This window comes from Pelobates fuscus, chromosome 3 (genome assembly GCF_036172605.1).
Source record: "Pelobates fuscus isolate aPelFus1 chromosome 3, aPelFus1.pri, whole genome shotgun sequence".
NCBI classification, from domain to species: domain Eukaryota; kingdom Metazoa; phylum Chordata; class Amphibia; order Anura; family Pelobatidae; genus Pelobates; species Pelobates fuscus.
Window position 1 is genome coordinate 404284925 of NC_086319.1, and position 26237 is coordinate 404311161.

At 39.4% G+C, this 26237-nt stretch overlaps 1 protein-coding gene across 1 annotated transcript; it reads left to right on the forward strand.

Annotated features, from left to right (window-relative positions):
- Positions 1–11644: 11644 nt before the first annotated feature.
- On the forward strand, positions 11645–12583 carry LOC134601946 (olfactory receptor 11L1-like). Its single transcript, XM_063446452.1, has one exon. The coding sequence runs from the start codon at positions 11645–11647 to the stop codon at positions 12581–12583; it is 939 nt and encodes a 312-aa protein (XP_063302522.1).
- Positions 12584–26237: the final 13654 nt, after the last annotated feature.

The window sequence follows — 26237 nt, forward strand, 5'->3', positions numbered from 1 at the left end:
ATAAAAGATCCCTGAACAGATGAATGCCTTCCATCTAGAAGTGACTGTAAACTACGAGGGTGTTGAACTCCCTGAAGTTGACGACTGGATGAAAGTCTCCTGTCATTTTATGAACCAGGAAAATGTGGCTGAAGAATCTGCCAGCCCCATAAGTCGGTTGGATAGCACCTTTCTCCTCTAGTTTGTGAAGTTCCGTGTCAATAAGGTGAGTGCCACTGCCTACCAGCCCTGCGTAACGGGGTTACAATACTCATCTCAGAGAGGATTGCACCTTATACAGTGATGTAAACACATTAAATATCCTTGAGGAAAGTTTCTCTACACAATTTGCTATGTGCCTGCGGGCCTAGCTCCTTGGCCCCCAAATCAACCAATTTGGCATCAATTCTCAAAAGTGTTGCTTGGCGTCTCTCCAAAGAGAGGGCTATGCTCATATTCCCCATTCAACAAATACGTTTGCGCCCACTCTCTGATGTCATGCTCCCATTCACGGACCCTATCCGCCATGAATGAGTCGGCTCTGGCATTTGCATAATTCACCAGGTACATCACACAGGCTAGCAGCCTTACGGCATTCAGGAGCTTGTCCTGCACCTCTTTGAAGACCCGCTCCACACCTTTGCGCAGGTCTCTGCCTCTGTGGGCCATAAATGCAAACATAAATTGGTTGAACTCAAGGGGGGAATGCGACATTGTCAGGTAGCGTGGGAAGAGGACATTTTGCAAACATCCTTGTTGTAGCCTAAATTGCATAAACCTTTTCAGGTGTTTTGGGGATGACCAGTCCCCTGAGTGGGGGTGGAAAATATTTATAGGTTTGAACATTCTTACCCTGGAGGTGTCCAGGAAAATCTCATCCTGAAAGGAAACCTTGCCACCTCATATTGCATCTAGCCCCTGGGGCTCACCCAGGTAATTTTCATTCATGAAGGCCGAGTCCCTAGAAGTTAAGCCCCACACCCCATCATCAAAGTTTGAGGCATCTTCCTGCAATTCATCAAGGACAGAGAGAGTGTATGGTAATTCGCACTCCTCATCTTAAGTGTGGTCTTGCGTGAGTCAACTCAAGGGCTGTGGAGGTGCAGGTCTGCGCTTGAGGAATGCCTTGTCCTTGGGAGCCTTGGATCTCTTGCCCTTCCAGTGGCATTTAGCTGGGTGGGCACATTTAGAGACCCTTGAGGGTGTTCAGGAACACAGGGAAAACTCTAGCGAGTGCTTACTCCATAGAGGTGGCTACGGCCACAGCAATCATGACTTGCGGGTCGGTTGAGGCTTGTGGATGATCTAGCGCAGAGAATTATGGATGAAAAGATAGCTGAGGTATGGACAGGTGTAATGGAGTGGTGGGGAAGTAAATTTGCACACTGGGAAGTAGAGGCACGAGGTCGGGAGGGAACATCAGGGATTGAATGGCCTGCACTTAATCACTTAATGTGCCAATATGTAACACTGGGGCGGACACAGGCACTGATCAGCAGCACATAGTAAAGGGGGCTCAACCTTGCCAGTAATCCAGGTTAAAGCCACTGGCATAAACCTTCCAGGTATAATCACCAACCCGACCCAGCTGCAGCTTAAGAGAGGATAAAGCAGAAATGATCCACAAAAAGCAGTCCAATGCACAAGCACGAAGCGATCCGTGAGGAAAGGAGAAAAACCAGAAGGGGAAAATAGCAGCCATCCCAAGTTGACCACCGAGATCCAAAGGGGATTTGCCTAGTTAACGGAGACATTTAGTAAGAAGTTAATCCTTTTCACAGGAAAGGAGGCGATTGAATAAGTGAACAGTCGTTTGCATGCTGGCAGGGGAGGAGATGAAACGAAACGGAACGGAACCTGTGTCCGGTTCCGCAAATTGCAAGGTTGTGAAGCAATCCGCAGTGCTGTGCAAACATGTGTTTGTGTGTCGGAGGCCAAGCCATTGTTCTGGGCCATTCATTGCAGGGACCACAAAAGGAATAGGGTCTGCAGCAGGCATCTTAGCTGGTTCCTGCGGGTAGAGGGGATCTTGCGATGGGGAGCACCACACAGCTGAATCCATAAGGATAGTGTCAGGGCTTACCTGGGTTGGGAGTCCGGCAGGCATAGATGTTTGCTCAGCCTTGCAAGAAAACACAGGCCGAGGTGGTCAGGTGAGAATTCACCTGGCCTGTGAGTCGGTGCACAGGGACTGTGCAGGGTAAACTCTGAGTCACAGTACAGGAACAGATAAACCAGGAGAATAGTCATGGGAAGCCAAGGGTCAGAGGATGCCAGAAGTCAGAATAAACGAAAACTCAAGCCGGAGTCAAGTGCAAACTGGAGAACAGGAAACAGCAAACCGATCACCAGAGTCAAGGAACTGACACTGCCTTCTGGGAGAGGCAGTGTTATGTACCTGGCTAATGAGACATCAACTTCAGGTGTAACATGAAGATACTAGATACTAGACAGGGCTAGATACAGGCAATAGTAAAGCTGAGAGGTGGCTCAGAGGTAACATAACAGCACCAGAACCGCCAAGTTCCCAGGTTCAAATCCTGACAGATAGGAAGGGAGGCCCTTAGGGGGTTAGGTAAAAGAACCCAGTAGTGGGAAGGAAAAGATTGGAGTGTCCGGAAAGAAGCCCATAGACAGCAAGGGTAAGAGAAGGATTTGCAAAACAGGGCAAACAGAAATAATAAACCACAATATAAAAAACAAAGTGGTATAAAAAGTGACAGAGAGTGATAAACCAGTATTCTGACCTTCATTTTAATGGAGCAGCAAAGAAAGAGGAATTACTTCTGTTTCCTGCACCTCTTATTACCTATTTGATTATGATTTGTTCTCAGTTGTTTCTATATATTTCTTTGCTGTTATGGATTTCAGTAAAGAAAGCTATGCAAAATTCAAAGCCTCTGGCTTTGTTATAAAATTCACTGATCTCTATTTATATATTTATCTCTATTTATATAAAACTGTGTCAGATTTGAGAAGGAAATTCCAGATATCTGAACTAAATATTTATCTTGTGGGTGTAAAACTAATGTTTTTAATTAAAATTAAAGTTGTTGTTTTAGTATATTTTACTCTTTCTGACCCTTATACATATTGTTTATCAGGACAATCCCCCTGTTAGTGAATAAAATATAATAATTAATTGCTTGAAAAACTGATCTATAGCTTATGTATCTACATACACATTTTTCTCAGTAAAATAAACATGGCTCCCATAATTTACAATTGTTGCAAACCAGGGAATTCTAAAAGTATCTTGACAGAGTAACTCTCTCACAAATTCTACATGGTGTCCCTCGGTGCCCTGCCAACCTCTTTATATTAGCTGCCAAGAATACAATTGTTCACATTCGGAGAATTGTGTTAATGGACCACTCATTACCAGTCAAGATATCAAAATCAACTGTATTTCTTAGAAGATACAAAAAGTAAGAATTTATTTTTTTATTTTTTTAATCTTAATAAAAATAGCAGAATACTAACAATAAGTTTCAACACTGAATATCACACGCTATACACTGCACAATTAGGTGAAACATGCATTTCAAGCACATTATCTTTCAGTAATATTTTTATTAGGAATACAAATAAAATACAAATAAAACACTAGCTTAGAGAATAGCAGAGAATGAAATAAGAAGGAAGCTTGAGACATTGCTAAAAATATGTTCTAGTTAAAATGATAAATGGATGAAAAAAGAAAAACACCACAAGAAATAACTGCAAAAACATAAAGTTCATAAAAAAAGTGGAAGCTGCAATCATGGATGTAGATTATTTGGAAATTTTTACATCAATAAATCTTTTAAACAAATTATGAAAACTATCACAAAGAAATTAATAGATAGTTCTCCATGGATTTCTGTTTAAAACCGAATGTAGGAGAATGTGTATACTCAGAATAAGCCAGTTCACCAATGTATGGACATAAATCAATCTAGATGAAGATTAGCTGTAACAGAGTCCTCAGATTCCAGCCTAGATGATGGAGCTGGGTCTGGTGGAACGACATGTGCAGCTATCCACAAAGAAACACACAGTGAACATCTACATTGTGCGAGAAAATATCTGCCTAATACTCTGAAGCTGAGTAGCCGGTTATGTAGATAAAGACCAACATTAAATAGAGGTAATATTGTGGCCGAGAGGGCTCCTAACTATCAGATAGTTATTAATGACATTGATTGTCTCCTAGCTTGCCATCCTTCATTAACAGTGGTCGGAGGGAGCTTGTGGCATATGTGGCCAGTATATTTCACATGAGCATTAACTGTGTGCTTAAATTCTCTTCCGAGTTAAGAGTTCTGACATATAGTTCTGTTATTTTTACAAATTTCTGCAGTTCTTCTTCAATCTTGGACCTGATCGTGGGCACAGTGTTATCTATGTTTTGATATTTTGAATGTCCATGTATTAACACTTTAAATTAGTTACTAAGACAAGGCTCAGATTCTTAAAATAACGTATAAATTGTCACGGTTACCACTGGCTGTTTATGGTAACGTTTTAAAATGCTCTCCATCAAGCCCAGAAAATATATGTCTATTTTTAATTCCCTAGAACTGGAAATACTATTTTGCCCCAATGATTTACAGTTTAGTGATATGAAATATAAATGGCAAAATGTAGATAAACAATAGCCAAACTGCTACTAGAGCAAAGGAGGACATTTCTCCAAATCTGTGTTTAAATCATTTCTATTAATGTGTAGTTTAGTGAATAACCTGAAATATGTTATTTCATTTAAAAAAAATATATAAAATAAAAACAGAATTAATTGCCCCTGTAAACTATTATATTTTTGTTTTATTTTTATTTATTAGTATATATGTAATTTCAGAAATACATGAATAATTGTCAAATTAAAATAAAATATAGTGAGTATGTTTTTGTTAGATGTTTCCTTATGTAAATAGCAGCACAGTTAAAACCAGTGAAGATTTTAGCAGATATATCCGAAATGATGAGTTTTCTGAAATTTGCTAAGTTTCAGCAAGTTCTGAATTTAATTAATTAACAGTACTTTATTGATTTGATATTGTTATATGAAGCCCTATCCGGGTCATTTTATGTAGATATGAAATCTGAAGTATATTCATTAAATAGATATAAAAATAATAATCCTACAAATGAAACATTATATAAGGGTATTATCTAAAATGAGAATTGTTGGGACTTAAATGTAAATTTCCAATTTAATCCCAAAACAGTAAAACTGAAAACAAAATTGATTTGGAAAATCTTTTAATTTTGTAATTTTGACCAAAATTTTGAAATTTGTTTAGAATTCTAATTTTCAAGCATTTGAGGATACTTTAGAAGAGATCCTTTAGCGCTATGCATGCGCTCTATTTCTTTCTGATCTTTGCAAATGCGGGCTTGTAGCTAAAATTTTAAATTACAATAAATTCCCAATGTTCTATAAGTATAAATCTGTGTAAGTTACACTGATTTGCATTGCGTATATTTGGGGATACATTATATCACTTTAATTAATCACAATCATACAGAGCAAAGAAGGCAGTGAAAAATTGGCTATTTTGTTTAACCCTTTGATATTTTCTTCATAAAATACTAAAAAATATTCCACTCTCATGTACATCAAATATTAGCAAACCCAACACAGGTGTAAAAAAATAAAAATAGATTTGGTATATATAGGGGGGCAGAGCCTAGATACCAAACTGGACAAATGCGTGGTGTCTGAGGTGAGGTGATTTTGAGGCATAAAACCCAACTACCGTGCTGTACAACCTACTCACAGACGTCTCTCAAGTTAGGGGTACATCTCACTCGAATAATCTCACTCAAAGGCTAGATTCTGCTGGAGTCCTGAGGCACGCTGCTGCGGTCTACTACAGATGGAGCTGATTAGAGGCGGCTGATCTCCTTGAGCTCCAAACTGGCAACCTGTGTGGGCTGTGCTCCTACCCCACCCATGGGCCGGCGAGGGATATCTCAGTCCCCACTGAGCTGTTTTGGACTATCTATCCTGTACCCACATCATGCCACACAACCGGGTCCGGCACACAAGATGGCTGCTTCCATGCCACACACTTTGCTGAAACTCTATGGCATGCATCCTACTTCACCTTGAAGCAATCTTCCAGTCCTTCTGGATGAAGACTAAAGAGCGAGCACAAGCTCGATAGTTGAAACAGCAGGAGGATCAGGCAGAAAGTGAGCTGCCGCTGAAAGAGTTTCCTTATCTGGGTGATCCTGATAGAGCTACTACCAGTTATGTTGGTCACCTACCTGGGCTGAGAGCCACTCGAAGATTAGCCTCAAAGCATCAAAAATGCACCCAGAGGATCCCACACCATCAACAGTCTACACCATCTGGGTACTCTGCTTACCTTTGAATGGGTAAAAGACTTGCCCTGGAAAGGCCCCCAATTGTGCCCGAGACTGCGCTCTTACGATGCAAGCTCTCATGCAGGCCTCGGGCCAGAGGAGATCCTTGCTTTGTTGCAAATACCTAGTTCTCAACCCAAACTTTTCTTAGCTGCACAACTCCTGTACCTCTGGTGGGGGTTGGCTGATTCTGGCACCGCACCAGCTGCCTGGAAACATACACGACAATAATGTCTGCAATACCTGTTGCTATTATTGCCTTTCATTTTACAAGTGTACTCTTAGTTAAATGCCTTGATTATTTGTCTAGTTAAGCCTAATTATTTTATTTGTATGAGTGTGTCATCTCTCCGTGGTGCTTGACAGCCAGTGGTACTATAATCTAATGTCTTGGAAGTACTAACTGATAGCAGACGTATACTCTAAGTGTCAGGTTTCAAAACTGACATGTAAGCCTTTTTTATTTATTACTGGCCCGTTAAGTGAACTTAATGATTTTCTCTTCCAGTGGCCTCCCTAGCCAACAATCTATTCACTCACCTTAATAACCTCACCTGGATTAACTAATGAGGAGGCTTGATAAGTCTACTCGCAGCACACAATAAAGCCTTGACATTGAAGTCTATGCTCTGATAAAGATGAAGTCTATGCTCTGATAAAGATGAAGTCCATGCTCTGATAAAGATGAAGCCCATGCTCTGATAAAGATGAAGTCTATGATCTGATAAAGAATCTCTGTTCCTGGTAATATCCTGTATTTTATCTACATGATTTCATTCTGTAGAGAACTTACCTACAGTGCCTCATCCTGTACTCATCTGCATGTCCTCATACTGAAAGACACTAACCTGCATTACTTCATCCTGAACTTGCCTGAAAGACTTTCCTTATCAGCTTCCAAGAATCCTGATTTGTGGCGAATCTTAACTGCTTCAATTGCTGCATCACTGCTTGATCTCATAAGCTCAGATGCTAAAAGGATTTCTCCTCCTAAGGGTTCTGTCCCTCTACTTTTCCAAAAATACTTGAACCATCCGAACCATCCTCTTCACAGTGTGTTGACACAATATAGACAAATGTCCTCTTCCGGGTATATAGTTACATAGCTGAAAAGAGACTTGTGTCCATCAAGTTCAGCCTTCCTCACAAATGCTTTTGCTGTTGATCCAAAAGAAGGCAAAAAACCCAGTCTGAAGCGCTTCCAATTTTGCAACAAACTAGGAAAAAATTCCTTCTTGACCCCAAAATAGCAGTCAGATGTCTCCTTGGATCAAGCAGCTATTAGCCCACTAATTAGAAATTGTATCCCTGTATGTTATGTTTTTGCAAGTATTTATCCAATTGCAATTTAAACATCTGTATAGACTCTGACAAAACCACCTCTTCCGGCAATGAATTCCATATCCTTATTGCTCTTACTGTAAAAAAACCTTTTCTTTGCCTTAGATGAAATCTCCTTTCTTCAAGCCTAAATGTGTGACCTCGTGTCCTATGTTTATGAATAGATTTCCAGATAATGGTTTGTACTGGCCCCGAATAGATTTGTATAATGTTATCATATCCCCTCTAAGGCGCTGTTTTTCCAAACTGAAGAGATTTAAATTTTTTAACCTTTCTTCATAACTAAAATGCTCCATTCCTTTTATCAATTTTGTAGCTCGTCTCTGCACTTTTTCTAGTGCCATGATATCCTTCTTTAGAACAGGTGCCCAAAATTGCACAGCATATTCAAGGTGTGGTCTTACCAGTGATTTATAAAGAGGCAAAATTATATTTTCATCTCGAGAATTTATGCCCCTATGTATACATGACAAAACCTTACTGGCCTTAGCAACAGCAGATTGACATTGCATATTGCTACCTAATTTGTTGTCTATAACAATTCCCAAATCCTTCTCGTGTGTGGTTATCCCTAGTTCACTACCATTTAGGGTGTAAATTGCATGTGCATTCTTAACCCCGAAGTGCATAACTTTGCATTTTTCTACATTAAATTTCATCTGCCATTTTAGTGCTCAGTCCCCCAATCTATCCAAATCCGTCTGCAGCAAGGCAATATCCTACTCACATTTTATTACTTTACAAAGTTTTGTGTCATCTGCAAACACTGATACATGGCTTTCAATGCCCATTTCAAGATCATTTATAAATATGTTAAATAGAAGCGGTCCTAAAACAGAACCCTGAGGGACACCACTTACCACTTTTGTCCAGCTTGAAAATTTACCATTTATGACAACTCATTGTACTCTATCCTTAAGCCAATGTTCTACCCAAGAACAAGAATATTCATCTAGACCAATTTCTTTTAGTTTGAAGACTAACCTATTGTGAGGAACCGTATCAAATGCCTTGGCAAAATCCAAGTAGATCACATCCACTGCAACACCCTGATCTATATTTCTACTTACTTCTTCGTAGAATGCAATTAGGTTAGTTTGACATGACCTATGTTTCATAAAACCATGCTGATTATTGCTAATAACACAGTTCTTCCCAATGAATTCCTGAATATTATCCCTTAATAGCCGTTCAAATAATTTCCCAGTCACAGAAGTTAAGCTCACAGGTCTATAATTTCCAGGCAAGGATTTTGAACCCTTTTTAAATATAGGAACAACATCTGCCTTCCTCCAATCCTCCGGTACAATACCTGAAACAAAAGAATCTTGAAAAATTAAATATAGAGGTTCACTTATTTCCCCACTTAGCTCCTTAAGTACTTGTGGGTGGATACCGTCAGGCCCCGGAGCTTTATTTACATACATTTTCTTTAATAGCTGTAGCACCTTGTCTCGAGTTATCCAATCACAAGTTATCTGCAAGTTTGTTGCAGCAATCATATGCATATCTCTTGCCATAGGATCCTCATTAATATATACCGAAGAAAAATAGTTATTTAAAATTTCTGCCTTTTCCTGGTCTTCGTTGACTAACAGACCCATCTCTGTTTTCAGTGTACCTACACTTTCATTTTTTGTTTTTTTAGAATTAATGTACTTGAAAAAATGTTTGGGGTTGGTTTTGCATTCTTTGGCTATCAATTTCTCATTTTCTAGTTTAGCCACTTTAATTGCCTTTTTGCAAGTATTATTGGCTTCCTTATATCTTATATAGGATGCATCTGATTGGTCCGATTTAAATGCTTTAAAAGCCCTTTTCTTATTTTTAATCTCTTGTTTTACTTCTCTACTAAGCCACATTGGTTTTAATTTGTTTCTTTTATATTTATTACCCAATGGTACATACTGTGAAATGTACCTTTCTAATATTTGTTTGAATAGTTTCCATTTTTCCTCAGTGTTTTTATCACTAAGGCGTTTATGCCAGTCGATATGTTGTAGAGCTGCCCTAATCTTATTAAAATTGGCTTTTTTAAAATTATACGTTTTAATATACCCCACATGCTTTTGCTTTTTTGAGTTTATTTCAAAAGTGACCATATTGTGATAACTATTTCCCAAATGCTCCCCTACTTGAATGTAGGTTAAAAGATTAACATTGTTTGTTTTAACGAGATCCAGACAAGCATCCTTTCTAGTTGGTCCTTGTACCAGTTGTGACATAAAGGTGTCATTTAACACATTCAAAAAACGGATTCCCCTAGCTGAAGTACTAGTCCCTCTGTCCCAATTTATGTCCGGGTAATTAAAATCTCCAATAATTAATGTGTTCCCCCGATTTGCAGCTTCACCAATTTGCTCTAACAGCAGTTCTTCCTCATTAATATTTACATTTGGTGGTTTATAACATATCCCAACCCTTTGTTTGCCCCAAGCAGATATCTACCCATAAAGCTTCCACATTTTCCTCGTCACACTCCACATGCCTAAGATTTGACTTGAACTCATGGCTGATATACAAACATACCCCACCACCCTTCTTGTTTTTCATATCCCTCCTAAATAATGTGTACCCATTTAAGTTAACTGCCCAGTCATGTGTCTCATCCCACCATGTTTCTGTTATGCCTATTATATCGTATTGTTTAGTGTATGCTATTGCCTCTAGTTCCCCCATTTTGTTATATAGGCCCCTTGCATTAGTAAGCATACATTTAATATTACCATGAGTCATTTGTACTTTTTGTGAATCAATATTACATACCTCCTCTGTTCTGAGCTTCCCCCTCCCCCCATCTCCACCCCCATTGTTCTGAGCTAAGGCCCATCTAATTTCTATCCTAACTCCATTTTCTAGATTGCTTTGAGCCTCCCCCTCTACTACTAGTTTAAAATCTAATCCAACCTTCTAGCAATCCTATCCCCCAGCACAGCAGACCCTCTTCCGTTTAGGTGGGTAGATTCATAATATTTTCCATTTGACTGGAAATTCTCAATTATCGCCCTGATGGTGAAAATGGGCATTTTCAGTGCTTTTGCTATTTTCTTTTAGCCACTTCCCATTGTGTGAATCTCAACAACCTTTTGCTGAACCTCGCAGCTATATTCATTGGTCTTACCCATTGTCATGAATGACTAAGGGAATTGTAACTATGTGTTAATATTTATACCCCTAAAACAAGAAGTCATAGTTAAACAAGGTCCTATTCCTAGTCACTCAAATGTACTAAAACATTCAAATATCAATTGGAATATACTTTAAATACATTTATTTTGTTATGTTAATTCACAGGGGTGCCAATAACTGTACCACACATTTATTTACTTTTTTTTTTCTTTTGGATAAACCTGTATTGTGTTTGCAGTTGTTTGAGTTACATGAGAGGGGAGTGTTTTTGAACAAAATATCAAAATGTTAAACAATAAATGCAATGAATCACAGACTTCTTTGTTTATATTCACCAAGGGTACAACAACTAGTGGAGGTTACTGTAAATATGTTATATTATTCAGGGTGACATGTATTGTATGGAGGATATTTTTCTTACTCTAATTAAATGATTTTAGGAGTTGAGACATTTGGTTAATGAATATGTGATGTAACTACAATGTTTTAAACTAAAGGGACATGTCACCCATACCACTTTGAGATTAAGTGATATCGGTGCCTATAGTGACCAATCAACATAGCAATGCAGTCTAAGTAATACATTGCAATTATATTAAATTGTTATACATTGTAATTAAACATCTAAATCAGCAATCTATTTAAAATGTAATGCTTTTTTATTTTATAATTTTTTAATTTAATCCATATACAGCAATAGTAAATTGTAATAAGTGAGTACAACTCTAAATCTGCAAATTATTTATAATTTATTACTTTTGTAATAATTTTGTAATTTAATCAATGTTATTATACACTATTATACAATATTTGGTATCTAATGAGGATGTCCTTTCATCAGATGATTCCAACACACAACCAATCAACTATTCCAGAATTTTTCCTCTTGGGGTTCCAGCTTCTGCACAGATCCAGAATAATTCTCTTCTCTACCCTTCTTCTGGTCTACATTATGACTTTAACGGGAAACCTTCTTATTATAATACTGGTTTTAGCTATTCACTATCTTCGTTCTCCAATGTATTTCTTCCTTAGCCAGTTGTCTTCCTGTGACATCATACTCGCTACATCTATAATTCCTGCATTGCTCCATATAACCTTAGAAAATGGGATCCCTGTGTCAGTTAGTCAATGTATTGCTCAGTTCAATTTCTTCAGCTTCTCATCAGCTACAGAATGTCTTCTTCTCACCATGATGTCCTATGATAGATATGTGGCTGTCTGTAAACCATTGCATTATGTAACGATAATGAATTTCCCAATTTGTCTTAGTCTTGTGGTCTTGTCCTGGATATTTGGTTTTCTTCTCACACTGATTTTTGTTATCTTATTAAGTGATTTAACTTTCTGTAATTCAAAGTACATTGATCATTTTTTCTGTGATATTCTTCCTCTTGTACAGCTTTCATGTTCTGATACTACAGTTGTACGGACTGTGATATTTTTAGTCGGTGTTCCAGAGACTGTAATTGAAACTGTGTTTATAATTTCTACGTATGTTTGTATCTTTCATGCTATACATAGAATATCATCCACCACTGGGAGACAAAAAGCCTTCTCCACATGCAGCTCCCACCTTGCTGTCGTTTGCACATATTACGGGACTCTCATTGCCATTTACGTATTTCCATCAGGAGAGCATTCAGCTGGAATTAATAAGATTGTATCCCTTATGTACACTGTTGTTAACCCTTTGTTGAATCCAGTAATATACAGTCTGAGGAACCAAGAAATCAAGACAGCGATTATGAAATTTTGGGGGAAAATAATAAGACGTTAGGAATATACTACACGTGTTTTATTTATGTATGTCATCATGAAAATAAGCATTAGTGACACAATAGATTTTGATGGAAATCTCTAAACTTGCAATTCAAGAGAGACAAGTCTAACAGTTTAAATGACCTGCTTGCACAACCCATTAGACTTGTGCATTCACTTTTAAAGGAATTGTTATTCTGTTTTTTGACCCTGGATTGTCTGACCATTCTTCATCAATGTAACCCTGACCTTGGCTTGTTTCTACTTATCTCTGTATGTCAAGGTCAGGCCTATCCTGAAATAACAACAGGGCCATGGACCCTACAAACCTAGGACAGCATATTGCTTCTTGTGAAGCATGTATTGAAGGCATCAATCACAGAATGGATCAATTTGTGCAGTTGCTGCAAACCAGCACAGCTTGTCTCCAGCCTGAGACCCTTATTTTTTCAGGTGACTGCTCAAGTTATCTCCTGTGACGAGAGCAATCTCGCCACATTGAATTGGAGAAGCCTGGTTGCCCGCCTGCTGCCTTTGGACTATGGCCCTGGGAGATTGGGCCCTTTAAAAACAGTATTCGGCCATACCAGAGTATGTCACTCATTCTGGCCCTTTAAATACAGTGGGGTCATTCGGTACTTGCCCTGTTTGAGCGGTGATACCCGAGATAGCTATGCCATGGAGCCCATTCATATAATGAAAGACTATGGGAAAGACTTTAGCTCCATGGCAATTGAACTGTATGTGTGTGGTCTGAGCACCTTTCAATAATGTGCGCTCAGACTTAAGCTGTCTGGGGATATGTTGCATGTATATGTTTTATGTAGTAATTGTGGCATTGTGTAGTTTTATGTCTTTTTGCAACCATGTGCTCAATGGAGTCTGCCTCTATCCCTGGATATAATCTGATTATTTTCCCATTGTCTCCAGGACAGAGGGCTCTGTGGAACCGGTTTGAGCCAGATAGCCATGTGCCAGCCAGGGCCCAAAAGATACTTTACTAACTTTTGAACCCCTGGTCTGATTCATGCCATTTTTTATATGTTGTTCCCCTGAATGGATTGATTGTGAATATGTAATTTTTATGTGAATGTGATGTATGGTTTTAGAGTTATGAAAGTTGGGTAGAAAGTATGTTTTAACTGTATGTATAATTGAGTTTCCTCTCAGGATAAGGGGAGGGAATATGTGGGATGTAACTGATATGTGATTGGTTGTTTTATACCTCCCTGTGGGCGGTCCTGTATTTGAAAAGACTGTAATAAAAACCAGGCTGGGTGTGCCAGCACCTCAGACCACTGCTTGACCCTCAACATGGAGCCTTGTCTCGTTCTTGGGGGGATTCACTGTATGCTGATAGAGACTGATTGCCAGGAGTGTAAGCCGCTTGGGAGCTTTTCCTGTTCGTCTGCTAGCAGCTATTTGTGAGGTTGCAGTTCGGGAGTTTGGAGTGCTACCTTATTCCCTTGTATGCAGTTCGGGAGTTTGGTGCATTCACTTATATTCAATTTGTGAGTTTTGGTGATTCTACAGTAGCTGTGCCTGTCTCTGAAAAGGGGATTATCGTCTAAGTGGTTTTAACCCCTTGTGTGCTGAAACGGTCCGTTACATCTCCCAATCCATGACCCCTGATCCTAGGGCTACCATGCACCTTAGTTTACATCCATGTTACAATGGAGACACTAGACTATGTAGAGGATTCCTTAATCAGGTAGAGGTGCACTTTGAAATGTTACCACGGATCTTTCCATCTGATAGAGCCAACATTGGTTTTATCATGAACCTGTTAGATGGTAAATCTCTGGAATGGATCAATCCATTCAATTATGTTTGATTACCCCAGCTACTTGGCTACTTTCAAATTTATATTTTGTCCTCCTGATATAGCCAAGATTGCTGGTAAAAACCATATGCAAATAAGGATCCAGATCCATTGCAATGTACGCTATTAAATTGCATAATCTGGCGTTTAAAATCCCATGAAATAATAGCACTAACAAGTGTTAGTGTTATATCCTGTATGTTTCTGTTGTTAGCCTTATTTCCTGTGTTTCTCCCTTTGATCATAACTGCATAGTAATGTGTAATTTAGAACTGCTTAGTAAATAGCTTTAATTCTAAGTGCGAATGCATATTAATTCTAAGTGCGTAGTTAAAGTGAAACTTAGCTTTGAGCAAGGCCCGAACATGAAGATACACCTGCAAGCTTGCTATAGATTAAGATGTTAAGATAAGATAAATGATTTTAAAAGAGATTGGATAATGCTTGTAAAGACCGCCACCTGTTATACAGCCCATTAAACATCAGAAGTCACTTTGTACCTTGCATTGTCTTGTGTCATTCATTGGGGCTCCTCGCCAGCTTGTTTGGGGTTGAGGAGAAATACAGAGAGTTGCAAATCGATACAAAAGAACATGGCAAGGGGAAATTCCTGACGGAGAAAATTCCTCACTATCAAATGGGGGCTTTCGTCCAGACCCGACAGAATAGTTGGTGAGCATATGATGACTTTTGTATTTTGTGACTCCTAGCTACGTCTCTCTTCGGTGTTGAACTTTAGAGTGAGGTGAGTGCAGGGACAACCCGGCTGTGGTGTCTTCTGTGGCAGTCGGCATACTTTGGTCAGGTGAAGTCTCTTTTGTGGCGTCAGAAGAGCAATATCCCCCGTTTATTTTAGGGGAAGCCTCCTCTGGGTCCTTCAGTAGTAGCTGAGTATCCTCGGGGTCCTATGTTGTAGCTGAGGAGTAGACTCGCCATATGAGGCATCAGAAGTGGGTTAGCTAAGTTTGTTTTCCAACATATATCCTTTATATATGTTGATGGTTAGATATGGTTGGGAAGGTTTAGAGTACATAATGGACAATTGTAAAGCACCCTAATCCTATTTACGATTCTCTCTCTCTGCCTATTTCTCCAGTCTCCTATTTCATAAAGTATAAGTTTGTTATTCTGTTTTATTGTTATGTATTTCACATGGGATCCATGTGCCTGGTATGATTGTTATGTCTATACCATAAGCCCACTACACTTTTTATGAGAGTGGGATAGTCCGGATGTGTTATGGTGTATGCATGATGAGCCCTGTATGTTCATACTGGGACAAAAGTCACATCATTAGTATTTAAAAGTTAAGTCCCCATATGGGATTAACTGTATAGAACACCAAACACCACACTTCCCCTGCCCTGTGTGTTTGTTGCAGAGGATCCATACTGTAAATATAATTTTAGTTTTAAAAAAAATCTACATTTTCAGCGGTCCAACACATGCTTCATTGTGTGTTGTAAGCTAACTTTTGCTTGCTACAGGTACTTTAAATGATCCAGTGCATTTCCTGCTGCATATGTTTTATGATTCTCTGTAGATTAATATTTTAGGAAATACTCCCTATTATGACTAATATGTCTCACGTTATATGTGTTCTTTTAAATTGTGAAAATCTACAAAATTGTTGAATGGGGATGCTGAAATTTAATTCCTTGTGACCTCAACTGTAGACTCCCTCTGTGTTGGGTTTGAGGTTTGGTCAGGTATGTAGTCTGACTCAGAAAATCATGGGCAAAGGTTTCTACCAGCGTTACTATGGCTCTTTGAGACTCAATTAGACCCTGTGACTATGAGCCTGGGTTGTATGGCCCTTTAAAACTATTATTTGGGCTTGTGGACTTTTATGGTGATGGCCCATTAAGTACATTATTGGGACATAGTGAGTATTGGAACAATGCCCCTTTAAAACTGTGTCCCCAGAGTCCCCAGACTGTGAAAATAACTTGTACATGTCTTTTTCCCATATGGTTCGGTAAATGGGCTTACCGAACCAATTACCGAACAATTTAGCAATTTAGCAATTTAGCTCCCAGGCTGGTGGTTAACCACAGGTTAATTGCCGACTGCTGGGTGGCCGCTGTTAGTACAGTCGAACACGTGGCGGCGGACATCTTTATTTAGTCAAACGCAGTCAGTTACCTTCTCTGCAACTTCGACGCTTCGGCTAAAATCGAAGTGCGTTCGACGATTCGAACGTACAGTTATACTGGGCTAGTTGCATGAACGGCGCCCCGTTCGTGCATTTGAATGGGACTTAGTTATTTTTCAGTGTAAAATAGACCAAAAAAACCAACTGCACAGCCCAAATCTATGGAACTCTTTTGGGCAGGAAAGCCATGCTTGCAGTCGGTCAAAAAGGACTTCCACCTAACTTTTAAACCACTGGAGGGAATTGTCTGATTTTTGGATATGTTTGTATATGGAGTATACTGAGTTAGAATATGTAACTATTAATATTGCATGTATACTTTTAAAGTTATAAGAATTGTATAAAAACTGTATTTTCCTGCCTGTGATAATTACATTAGCCCATTGTGTACAGCAATTCTATCACAGGCAGAGGGGAGGATTTTGTTGGAATGAATGGGAGGGTTTAACTGTATTGTAGGTGTGTGATTGACTGTTCCACAAGACCATGTGGGTGGTAACTTTGTGTAAAAACTTGCATAAAAGAAAGCCATTTGGTGCTGATTAAACAGATCTTCTTGACCCTTAACACATAGTCTTGTCTCGTGACTGGAGGGGACAGCTATATTCACACTGGGGATTGCTATACTTGTATACTCCCTTGAGCTTTAATCACTTAGCTCTTCTAAGAGCTGTTCCTGATACGCTGTCCTGGAGGAGAGCTCTTCTCCACACAGTCCTGGATGTCGGAGGTTCAGACAGGGTGGAAGGAAAAGGTCTTTCTCACACAGAGTTTAACAAGCATATCTAAGAAGAGAGCATGCTATATAAAGGGATCCCTAATTTGTAAACCATTCTATGGTAGATTATGTAATAAGGTAAGTAAGACAATGCATGTATACATTAGAAACCCTAAAATAAATCTGATACAAACTAAAATTGGTATACCTTACAATAATATGTTCTGAATGCAGCTATTAAAAGTTTATTCTGTGTAACTGGTGACTGTGATAATGTGTTTTGGATATCCATTCTGAAGTGTGCAGCTTAACTAGCGAGTAGATTAATTGGTAATTTACTGTGTTGTTTTAAAACATATTTGAATCAGTTTGTCCCAGTCAATTGATAGGGATAAAAATGCCAGCCTAATAACCTATTCAATAACTGTTTTATTGGCTATTGAATACGAAAGTTATTGCTGTTGTCCAAGAGCAGTGGGAGTTGGAGTAGTTATAACAGCTCCGAGAGGCCTGTTCAACAATGTAGCAAATTGTTGCAGTTGCAATAGTCGACTTCCTGCTTTATTCAACTTTCCTGTTCATTTGCAAAGTTTTGGTATCTACCTTCAATGCTGGTTGTCTGCTTCCATAGAAGTCAAATAGTTTGCAGAAATGTTCATGTTTTTTTTAAAGGCTTATTATACATAGGTATGAGAATGGAGCTTTGGAGGTGTTAGTTTAAGACTGCTTTTGTAATCTATCACAAGCATAGGAACCTACATTATGCCTAGCTGTATTTCTTCTGAGGGACACAGAGTGTGCAATTTATTTACTTATTTTGTTAACTTATTTTGGGTGGTTATTGTTTAGTTGCGTGTCCATGAATGTGTTTTTTTTTTGTATTGGCACTTCTGCTGGGTATCCATTATGTGTATCTACTACATCTGTTGTGTTTTGTTTTGTGAGATGACAACATGTGTGATATTACAATGACTGCCAAGTATGAGCTCTATAGTTTCTAATGAATTGGTGTGTTATGTGTTAATGTCTATTGTTTAGGAGTTTAAATAGTAAAGTGAAGAATATTTGCATGTCATTAACGCAAGCCTTTAGTGTTTTTACAACAGGTTAATTAAACCATTGCATGCTACCACTTCTGGAGATTATTTAATAATATGAGACTTTGCAGGAAGAGAGCATGTTACATCACATGAAAGGGGCCCCACAAACTTCTGCTATTCAAATCGTGGATCCACGTTTCTCTTTGCAAATTGACTAATCCTGAAAGTCATTCTTTAACTGAAAAAAAGATTAAATGGACAAGGAGATGGCTCTCCCTCATAAAGGAGTACAATTAGGAGTATTGTCCAGCTCAAAGTTAACTCTGCTTTTAAAGTGCATTGCATTGTTTTTGTCAAAGAAAAAAATGATGTTATTCATATTGATTGAAAAAAACAAAAAAACACGTCTTAGTGTTTTCAACAAATTTACAAAACTTATTTGTGCTGACAATGGAAAAGTACATAACCGTATGTCTGCATTATGTCCATGACCAAGACTGTCAGTCCTGAAAACCATATGAAGGCTATGCTTTCACTGTTTATGTATACACCCCTAGACATCCGTGCCTTATATACACAATTTAACTATACATTAAACCTTCAAAAGCGTAATAATATTATATCTGTGTGGTACACAATGAGGTTGTGTGGTCAGGTAATCTCACCCTAACATTATTCATTATAGGGAACAAACACCATAAGTTAGGATTTTATTGTAAGATATTAATACTTTTTGAGTAATTATGAATTAGATGGTTCCTGTTTTTAATATATTATATATAGTTTTGGGTGTTAATTCAAGAGTATTGAATGATTTAGGATTATTAAAGTAATTAATTGGGCTTAGCAAATAAAGGTTTAAATTGAGGAACAGAGTTTTATTTGGAATTATCCCCATATGTATATTTTTAGATTCTATATATAGACTTTGTCAGTTAGTCACTTGCTCGAGAAAGTGTTTTAATACTCATCTTGTCCAATCAAGCATTTATATAGAGTGAGTGTTTCTCTCGTATGTATAAAGGCATACCAAAGGGAAATTATGTAAAATTTCATAGAAGACAAATTTCATGAATTATAAGCAAAGCTGAAAGAAGTACATGATACACAAGTTAAAGGTTTAATTTTAGTCTCTAATTTATCTTTTAGCCTAGGTAATGGATTAATTGATGTCGTATTGAATCTTGTGTTTGTATGATTAGAGAGACCGTTCTGGAGTGTTTGTGCTATCTGATCGTTGGGACCTGCACACCAATCTCTCTTTGGCTGACCCTGCGCCAAGTATTTTGCAATAACATCTGTTAGGTCAAAATCCATGCAGGCCGAAGAAACTGAGTTGTTTACTTATGAGGACATAAACTGTGTACGCAAGAACCTGGAAAGTCCTGAAGGTGTATTGTGCTATCTAATGCCACTGGTTCTGTAATAACCTTTTCAATAATTGGGGTGTTGCACAGAGCATTGTGGTGAACATCCATCAAACAAAAGAAGAACTAAGAATTATGTGGATGCTGACATTGTCTTGTTTGTCAGCCATATTACTACCCTTAGCTGATTTCTTTATACTCCTTGAAAGACTTATTCTATTTTTCTGAACTATGCTGAACTATTGAACTATTTTTTATTTTTATTTTTGTAGAGTTAGCCGGGAAGAGAGGAAGTGTTAGCTGACCCAGGGATGAATTTAGCATGTGTCTTTGATGTATGTTGAGTGTTCCAAGGATGGATTCCCATGTTTTGAGGAACTGAGTGAGGCTATGACTGGTTTTGACTGGACCGTTGGAATAGGGACATGTTTAGGAGACATAGCACGCAAGGTGCTGGTTGGAATTATTGCCAGAATTGCAAGCCAGATTATAATTTATCTCAGGATTTAATATATAAGTGGGCCTTTTCCATTATCAAGAACTGTTTCCCAATTCCTCCCGATACCCGAGCTATGTACTCACAGGTGCGGGTACTAGAAGTCACCAGTGGTGTCAACATGAGGAAATTACATGTATATACAGTTGAGGTCCCTACTCAGGGTTTCCCCAGATGTGTGGACTGGTAATCCTAGACCCTGGTCCACGGACGAGGGATGGGTATTATTCCCACTTTGACTATATACATTCACGTTGTGAACGAAGTAGGGAAACTGTTGGGAATAATACACTTTGCCTATATTCACCCAAGGCTCAAGCTACAGATGACAGGATGTTCAGTCTGTTTAATATTGGCTAACTTCGAGCATGTCACCTATTTGAAATAATATACTTTGTCTATGTCCCAGATCTAGACTGTGCAGTTGAGTTATTTCAGTCTGAACTCCTACAAGTTTGGAATTTGCATGCCCCGCTTTGCAAGGTGAGAGTAAAAGGGGCACATATTAACTGGATCACAGCTGAACCTCATCCAAATGTACCAGTTTCGGGATTCATTGTGGTCATTGTGGCTCTATCTACGATCACTGTGCATATAGACAATGGGGAAATATATGCACAAAACAAACAAAATTTGCCAAGGCCCAATATTTCTGTGAAAATCTGAACAATAATCTATCAAACCATAGAAACTTTTGGAAAGTCATAAATAAATTACAAACTCCCCCAACCCACTCCCAACCATTGTCAAAGTGGATAATCAAACACTGCTAATTCCCTTAGATGTAGCAAATGCCTTTAACAATTATTTTGTCAGATGCTCCACTACCCTGATTGCCAAGCTAATAAATGACACACATCCTGAAACTACAAATGTGGACCAGGCCCCCCTAAATTTGCAAAGACCCAATATAGACAAGTTCATTCAGACCTGTACCTATTAGTGTCATTAAAAACACCTTAATACTCTAAAAATGAAAAACCAGTCTGCACCTGATCAAATCCCAGCAATGCTGTTGAAGCTCAGTGCGCCAGCAATTGCTAAACCTGTCGCAACCCTAATTAACGAATCCTTGGTGTCTGGATACATACCCAAACTTTGGAAGACTGCAAGAGTAGTGCCTGTCCATAAAAGTGGTGACCCTAGAATGAATTTGCCGACTTCTACAGCAAAATATATAACCTTAAAAATGACCCGCAAATATCAACCCCCTCTATTACCAAAATAGACAAATTCCTCTCAGACCTCAAACTTCCCACCTTGACTAAAGAGGCCACGGAATATCTGGTGTCCCCCTTCAGCCTTGAACTCTCCTCATTGATTAGCTCCCTCCAAGCCCACAAAGCACCCGATGGGCTCCCTGTAACGGAACTCCCCGTACTCCGACCTAGTACCTTCCATTGATGGACGCTTCCTAGCTTGCGCCGAGGACCACAAGCACCGCACCGGACACCACAACCACCGCAGACTCCACAACCGCCATAGCTTAACTGGAGTCTCGCCGTCTTCCTTCCACCCTGGATCAACTTCTGTCCTCCAGGACCGTGTGGTGAAGACCTCTCCTACAGGAGAGCGTATCAGGAACAAGCTCTTAAAAGACCTACGTGATTCAAGCTCAGGGGAGTATGCAGAGCATAGCAACCACCAGTGTGATATAGCAGTTCCCTCCAATCACGAGACAAGACTACGTGTTGAGGGTCAAGAAGATCTGACTGTACTGGCACATACAGCCTCTTTTATTCACATTCTACAAGCATAGTACTGCCCACAGGGTTTTGAAGCACAACCAATCAACACATTGCAACACAGCAAACACTCCCATTCATTACATCAGAAATCCTCCCCCCCTGCCTGTGATACAATCATCTCAACACAATAGACTAACTTAATTATCACAGGCAGGAAAATACAGTATTATTAAACATATCACAGGGACCCCAAAACATGTAATAACCCCATAAAAAATATATCCTCGGGTGAACCACATATCCAAAATTCACCCAGATCTGTTCAGTAGTTTGGTAGATACAGTTTAATGCAGATTCCGCAGAACATATACAGGCTATATGAAAAATAATTACTCTTAAATGTGTCCCCTGTTCTGTAGTTTAAAACTACTGAACGATGTCTTTGTGCACCAAATACCGGCGAGATGGCACCATGTAGAAAAGTCAAAACAGTGTCTGTGAGTTAAAATGGCCACCATCCATTGTTCTCACCATGTGCTTCATCCATTGTTCTCACCATGTGCCTCTGATACATGAAATGGTGGCCACCCAGTAACTACACAGTTTGTCTGGTAGTCTGTCCAGCTGAACCAACAGATGAAACACATGGGGAACAGTGCAACAAACGAAGGGAATCATAGAAAATATGGACAATAGTCATATTTGTGCACAATCTCCAGTTTTGTCACAGGGCACAAATAGTGTTTTCAAATGCCATATATCCCAGGGCCATAGTCACCTGGCAGGAGGCTGGCAATCAGTCCTCTCCAGTCCTCTCCAATGCCCAGTGGCAAATGGCAGTTTGTCACACTCCCGAATTCCTACTGCCGTACATATCATCAGATCCTAGCCCCACACTTACTGAACATTTTTAACCACAGCATAGAAAAGGGAACCTTGCCAGATGAGTTCCTTTTGGCCCATATCTCTACATTACCCAAACTGGGGAAATTCCCCACGGAATGCAAGAACTTTAGGCCCATTTCCCTGCTAAATTGCGATGCAAAAAAAATGTGAAACTCCTAAGCAACAGATTCCTCCCAGAACTCATACATAACGATCAAACTGGTTTTGTCAAAGGAAGGCAGGGATCAGACAATTCCAGAAAGGTACCCAACATAGAAACATAGAAACATAGAATGTGACGGCAGATAAGAACAATTCGGCCCATCTAGTCTGCCCAGTTTTCTAAATACTTTCATTAGTCCCTGGCATTATCTTATAGTAAGGATAGCCTTATGCCTATCCCACGCATGCTTAAACTCCTTTACTGTGTTAACCTCTACCACTTCAGCTGGAAGGCTATTCCATGCATCCACTACCCTCTCAGTAAAGTAATACTTCCTGATATTATTTTTAAACCTTTGTCCTTCTAATTTTAGACTATGTCCTCTGGTTGTGGTAGTTTTTCTTCTTTTAAATATAGTCTCCTCCTTTACTGTGTTGACATTCTCGCAACAATGGAGAGAGGGGGAGGAAATGGCCTTTTCTAAGCTTTAGATGCGGAAAAGGCCTTTGATAGGCTTAAATGGGTATACATGCAGTGGGTACTACACAAATTTGTATTCCCGAAACCTCTCATAGATAGAATCATGGCGCTATACACAAAACCAGCAGCCAAAGTGTAATGTGGCAGCTTCCTATCCCAGGCTCTTCCTATTACCAATGAGACACGGCAAGGTTGCCCACTTTCCCCTTTGCTTTACATTCTCTCTTTGGAATCACTAGCTCAGAAAATAAGAGATCATGCACACATACGGGGCATCCACATACACGAGAGAGAATACCGCTTTGCCCTCTTCGCTGATGATATTTTAATAACGCTCTCAGACCCACAACAGGTGCTCCCTCACATCTTAGCTTTGTTGCGACAATTCGGGGACTTGTCACATCACAAGCTGAATCAGGACAAAACACAAGCACTAACAATAGGGTTGCCAGGAGGAATAGTAAAACAACATTTTACAAATTCGACTGGAGAGAATCCTCCCTCACATACTTAGGGATAAAGATCACACCCACAATGACAGGTATAATAAAACACAACTACACCCCACTATTACAAATGTGCAAAGCGGAGATGTCGAAGTGGAAAGCGACTCACTTGACATGGCTAGGTAGAATTAACACGTTCAAAATGATGACCCTCCCAAAACTCCTATATGTGTTCTGCTTGATACCACTACCAATCCCTACAACATTCTTCAGATCCCTACAGTCCATTTGCACCATGTTTATCTGGGAGGGCAAGAAAACGAGGCTCCCGCTCGCACTCATGCAAAACATACCAGCAACGGGAGGTGTTGGCCTTCCCAACATACACCTGTACTTCAAGGACTCAGCCATAGCAGCAAGCATCGTAGCACATTCACCTAAGGGTCTCACACAATGGGTGGACATGGAGAGAGTCCAATTTCGGGACAATTCCATGACCGACTACCTTTGGACCCCAAAACAACTCAGATATGTGCACAAACCCCTCCTCCCAACCACCAGGCTGACCATAATGATGTGGGACGCTTTCATGACACAGGTTGGTTACAAACATAAACTTCATCCCAACAGCACTCAAGGCCATTGCACAGACGTTGTCCTTCCACGACTGGGTACATTCTGGCATGACTAAACTGGAGCACCTCCTGGAGAGAGGAATCAAAGTACGACCCTTCCCAGACTTACAACAACGTTGGGGTATACAAGACCACGACACCTTTAAATACCTACAGGTGAGAAGTACACTGGCCTCACATGCCCCCCCCCCGACCCCAAAACCGTACACAAATCACTACTACCTTCCTTGATACTATTCAGGTGCAGAGACGCCACGACCAAACCCAAGGCCATTTCCCTTTGCTATAGAGCTTGGCTGGAACTGCAGCCAGGAAAACCATTAGTGTGTAAAACCCAATGGAAGAGAGACTTGGGCACGAACCTCTCTGGGGAGGACTGGCTGAGAGCACTGAACGGGTTGACTAAATGGACGAAATGCTACTCGCACATAGAAACCCATAAAAAGTTACTATATCGATTGTATCTGACACCGCAGAAACTACACAAGATATACCCAGAGGTTTCCCCCCTGTGCTGGATATGTGGAGCGGAGGAAGGTACGACACTACACATTTGGTGGTCATGTAGTGGCATCCAACCTCTTTGGGAGGATGTCCACACACTACTGGGGCAGCTGGGGCTCCCGGCTTTCACTCCTTCTATCCCCACATGCCTGTTACTACTGCCACACGCCAAAATAAACCCGATCCACCACCAATTCATTGCACTAGTCTCGCTAGCGGCTAGAAACCTCATAGCAAAAAACTGGAAAAAAACTGTTTGCCCACCGGTGACATAACTGAAAGACAGGGTGCAACAATACTACATATATGAAAAAATGTCTCTCTGCTCGCCCTCCCAGGTTTCTAAATTCCACGCAACATGGACAAATTGGATCAGGTTAACGCAGCGAGGCAGCACATGAGGTCACATCTCAGTCCCCAATAGAGACCCTTCGAACTTGAGTGTCCCGAAGTTTTTAAAAAATTGGCATATTTCTATGTCATACAGTTCTCTGTTATTTATGTTTCCTTGTTTTTGGTTTAAATTCAGCGTTGATTATATATTCTACCTGTTCTATGTAAAATGTTGCATATATTATGTATTAATATTGTTTTTGTATTTTATTGTACCCTAATGTATCAATGCAATGCTTTGTGGTCCCAGGACATACTTGAAAATGCGAGAAACCTCAATGTATCTATCCTGGTAAAATATTTTATAAATAAATAAAGTAAATAAAATACAATGCTTATTGAATATACCCCTAGACAAGAACTATAGAACATCACATAACAAGTGTTAGTGTTATAACCTGTATGTTTCTGATGTTGGTCTTATTTCCTGTGTCTCTCCCTTTGATCATAATTGCATAGTAAAGTGTAATTTAAAATTGTGTAGTAAATATCTTTAATTCCAAGTGCGTATGCATATTGATTCTAAGTGCGTAGTTATAGTGTTTCTTAGAGACGAGCAAGGCCCGAATATGAAGATACACCTGTCACGAACGCACCCTACTCCAAGAGTGTGTGTGACGTAGTTGTGATGGTGAAAGGGTTAAAGTACATTATTTGTCTTCACTAGACAGGAAATAATGACAAAATCTCTCTTTTTAACACCACCCACACTTAAACATAATAATATAACTATTACTATCCCACCAAGTATTACTTAGTACAATATTTAAGGAATTATGAAAAGTACTAACTAGTCTCTACAGGTAGCGTGATTCTTAACCAGACAAAGGCAGAACTTAAAAAATGAATGTTTATTATGAACAAATAATAGTCACAGTGCA

What these genes read in the sequence shown, in the direction of transcription:
- LOC134601946 (XM_063446452.1), top strand. Translation starts at nt 11,645, where the DNA reads ATGATTCCAACACACAACCAATCAACTATTCCAGAATTTTTCCTCTTG.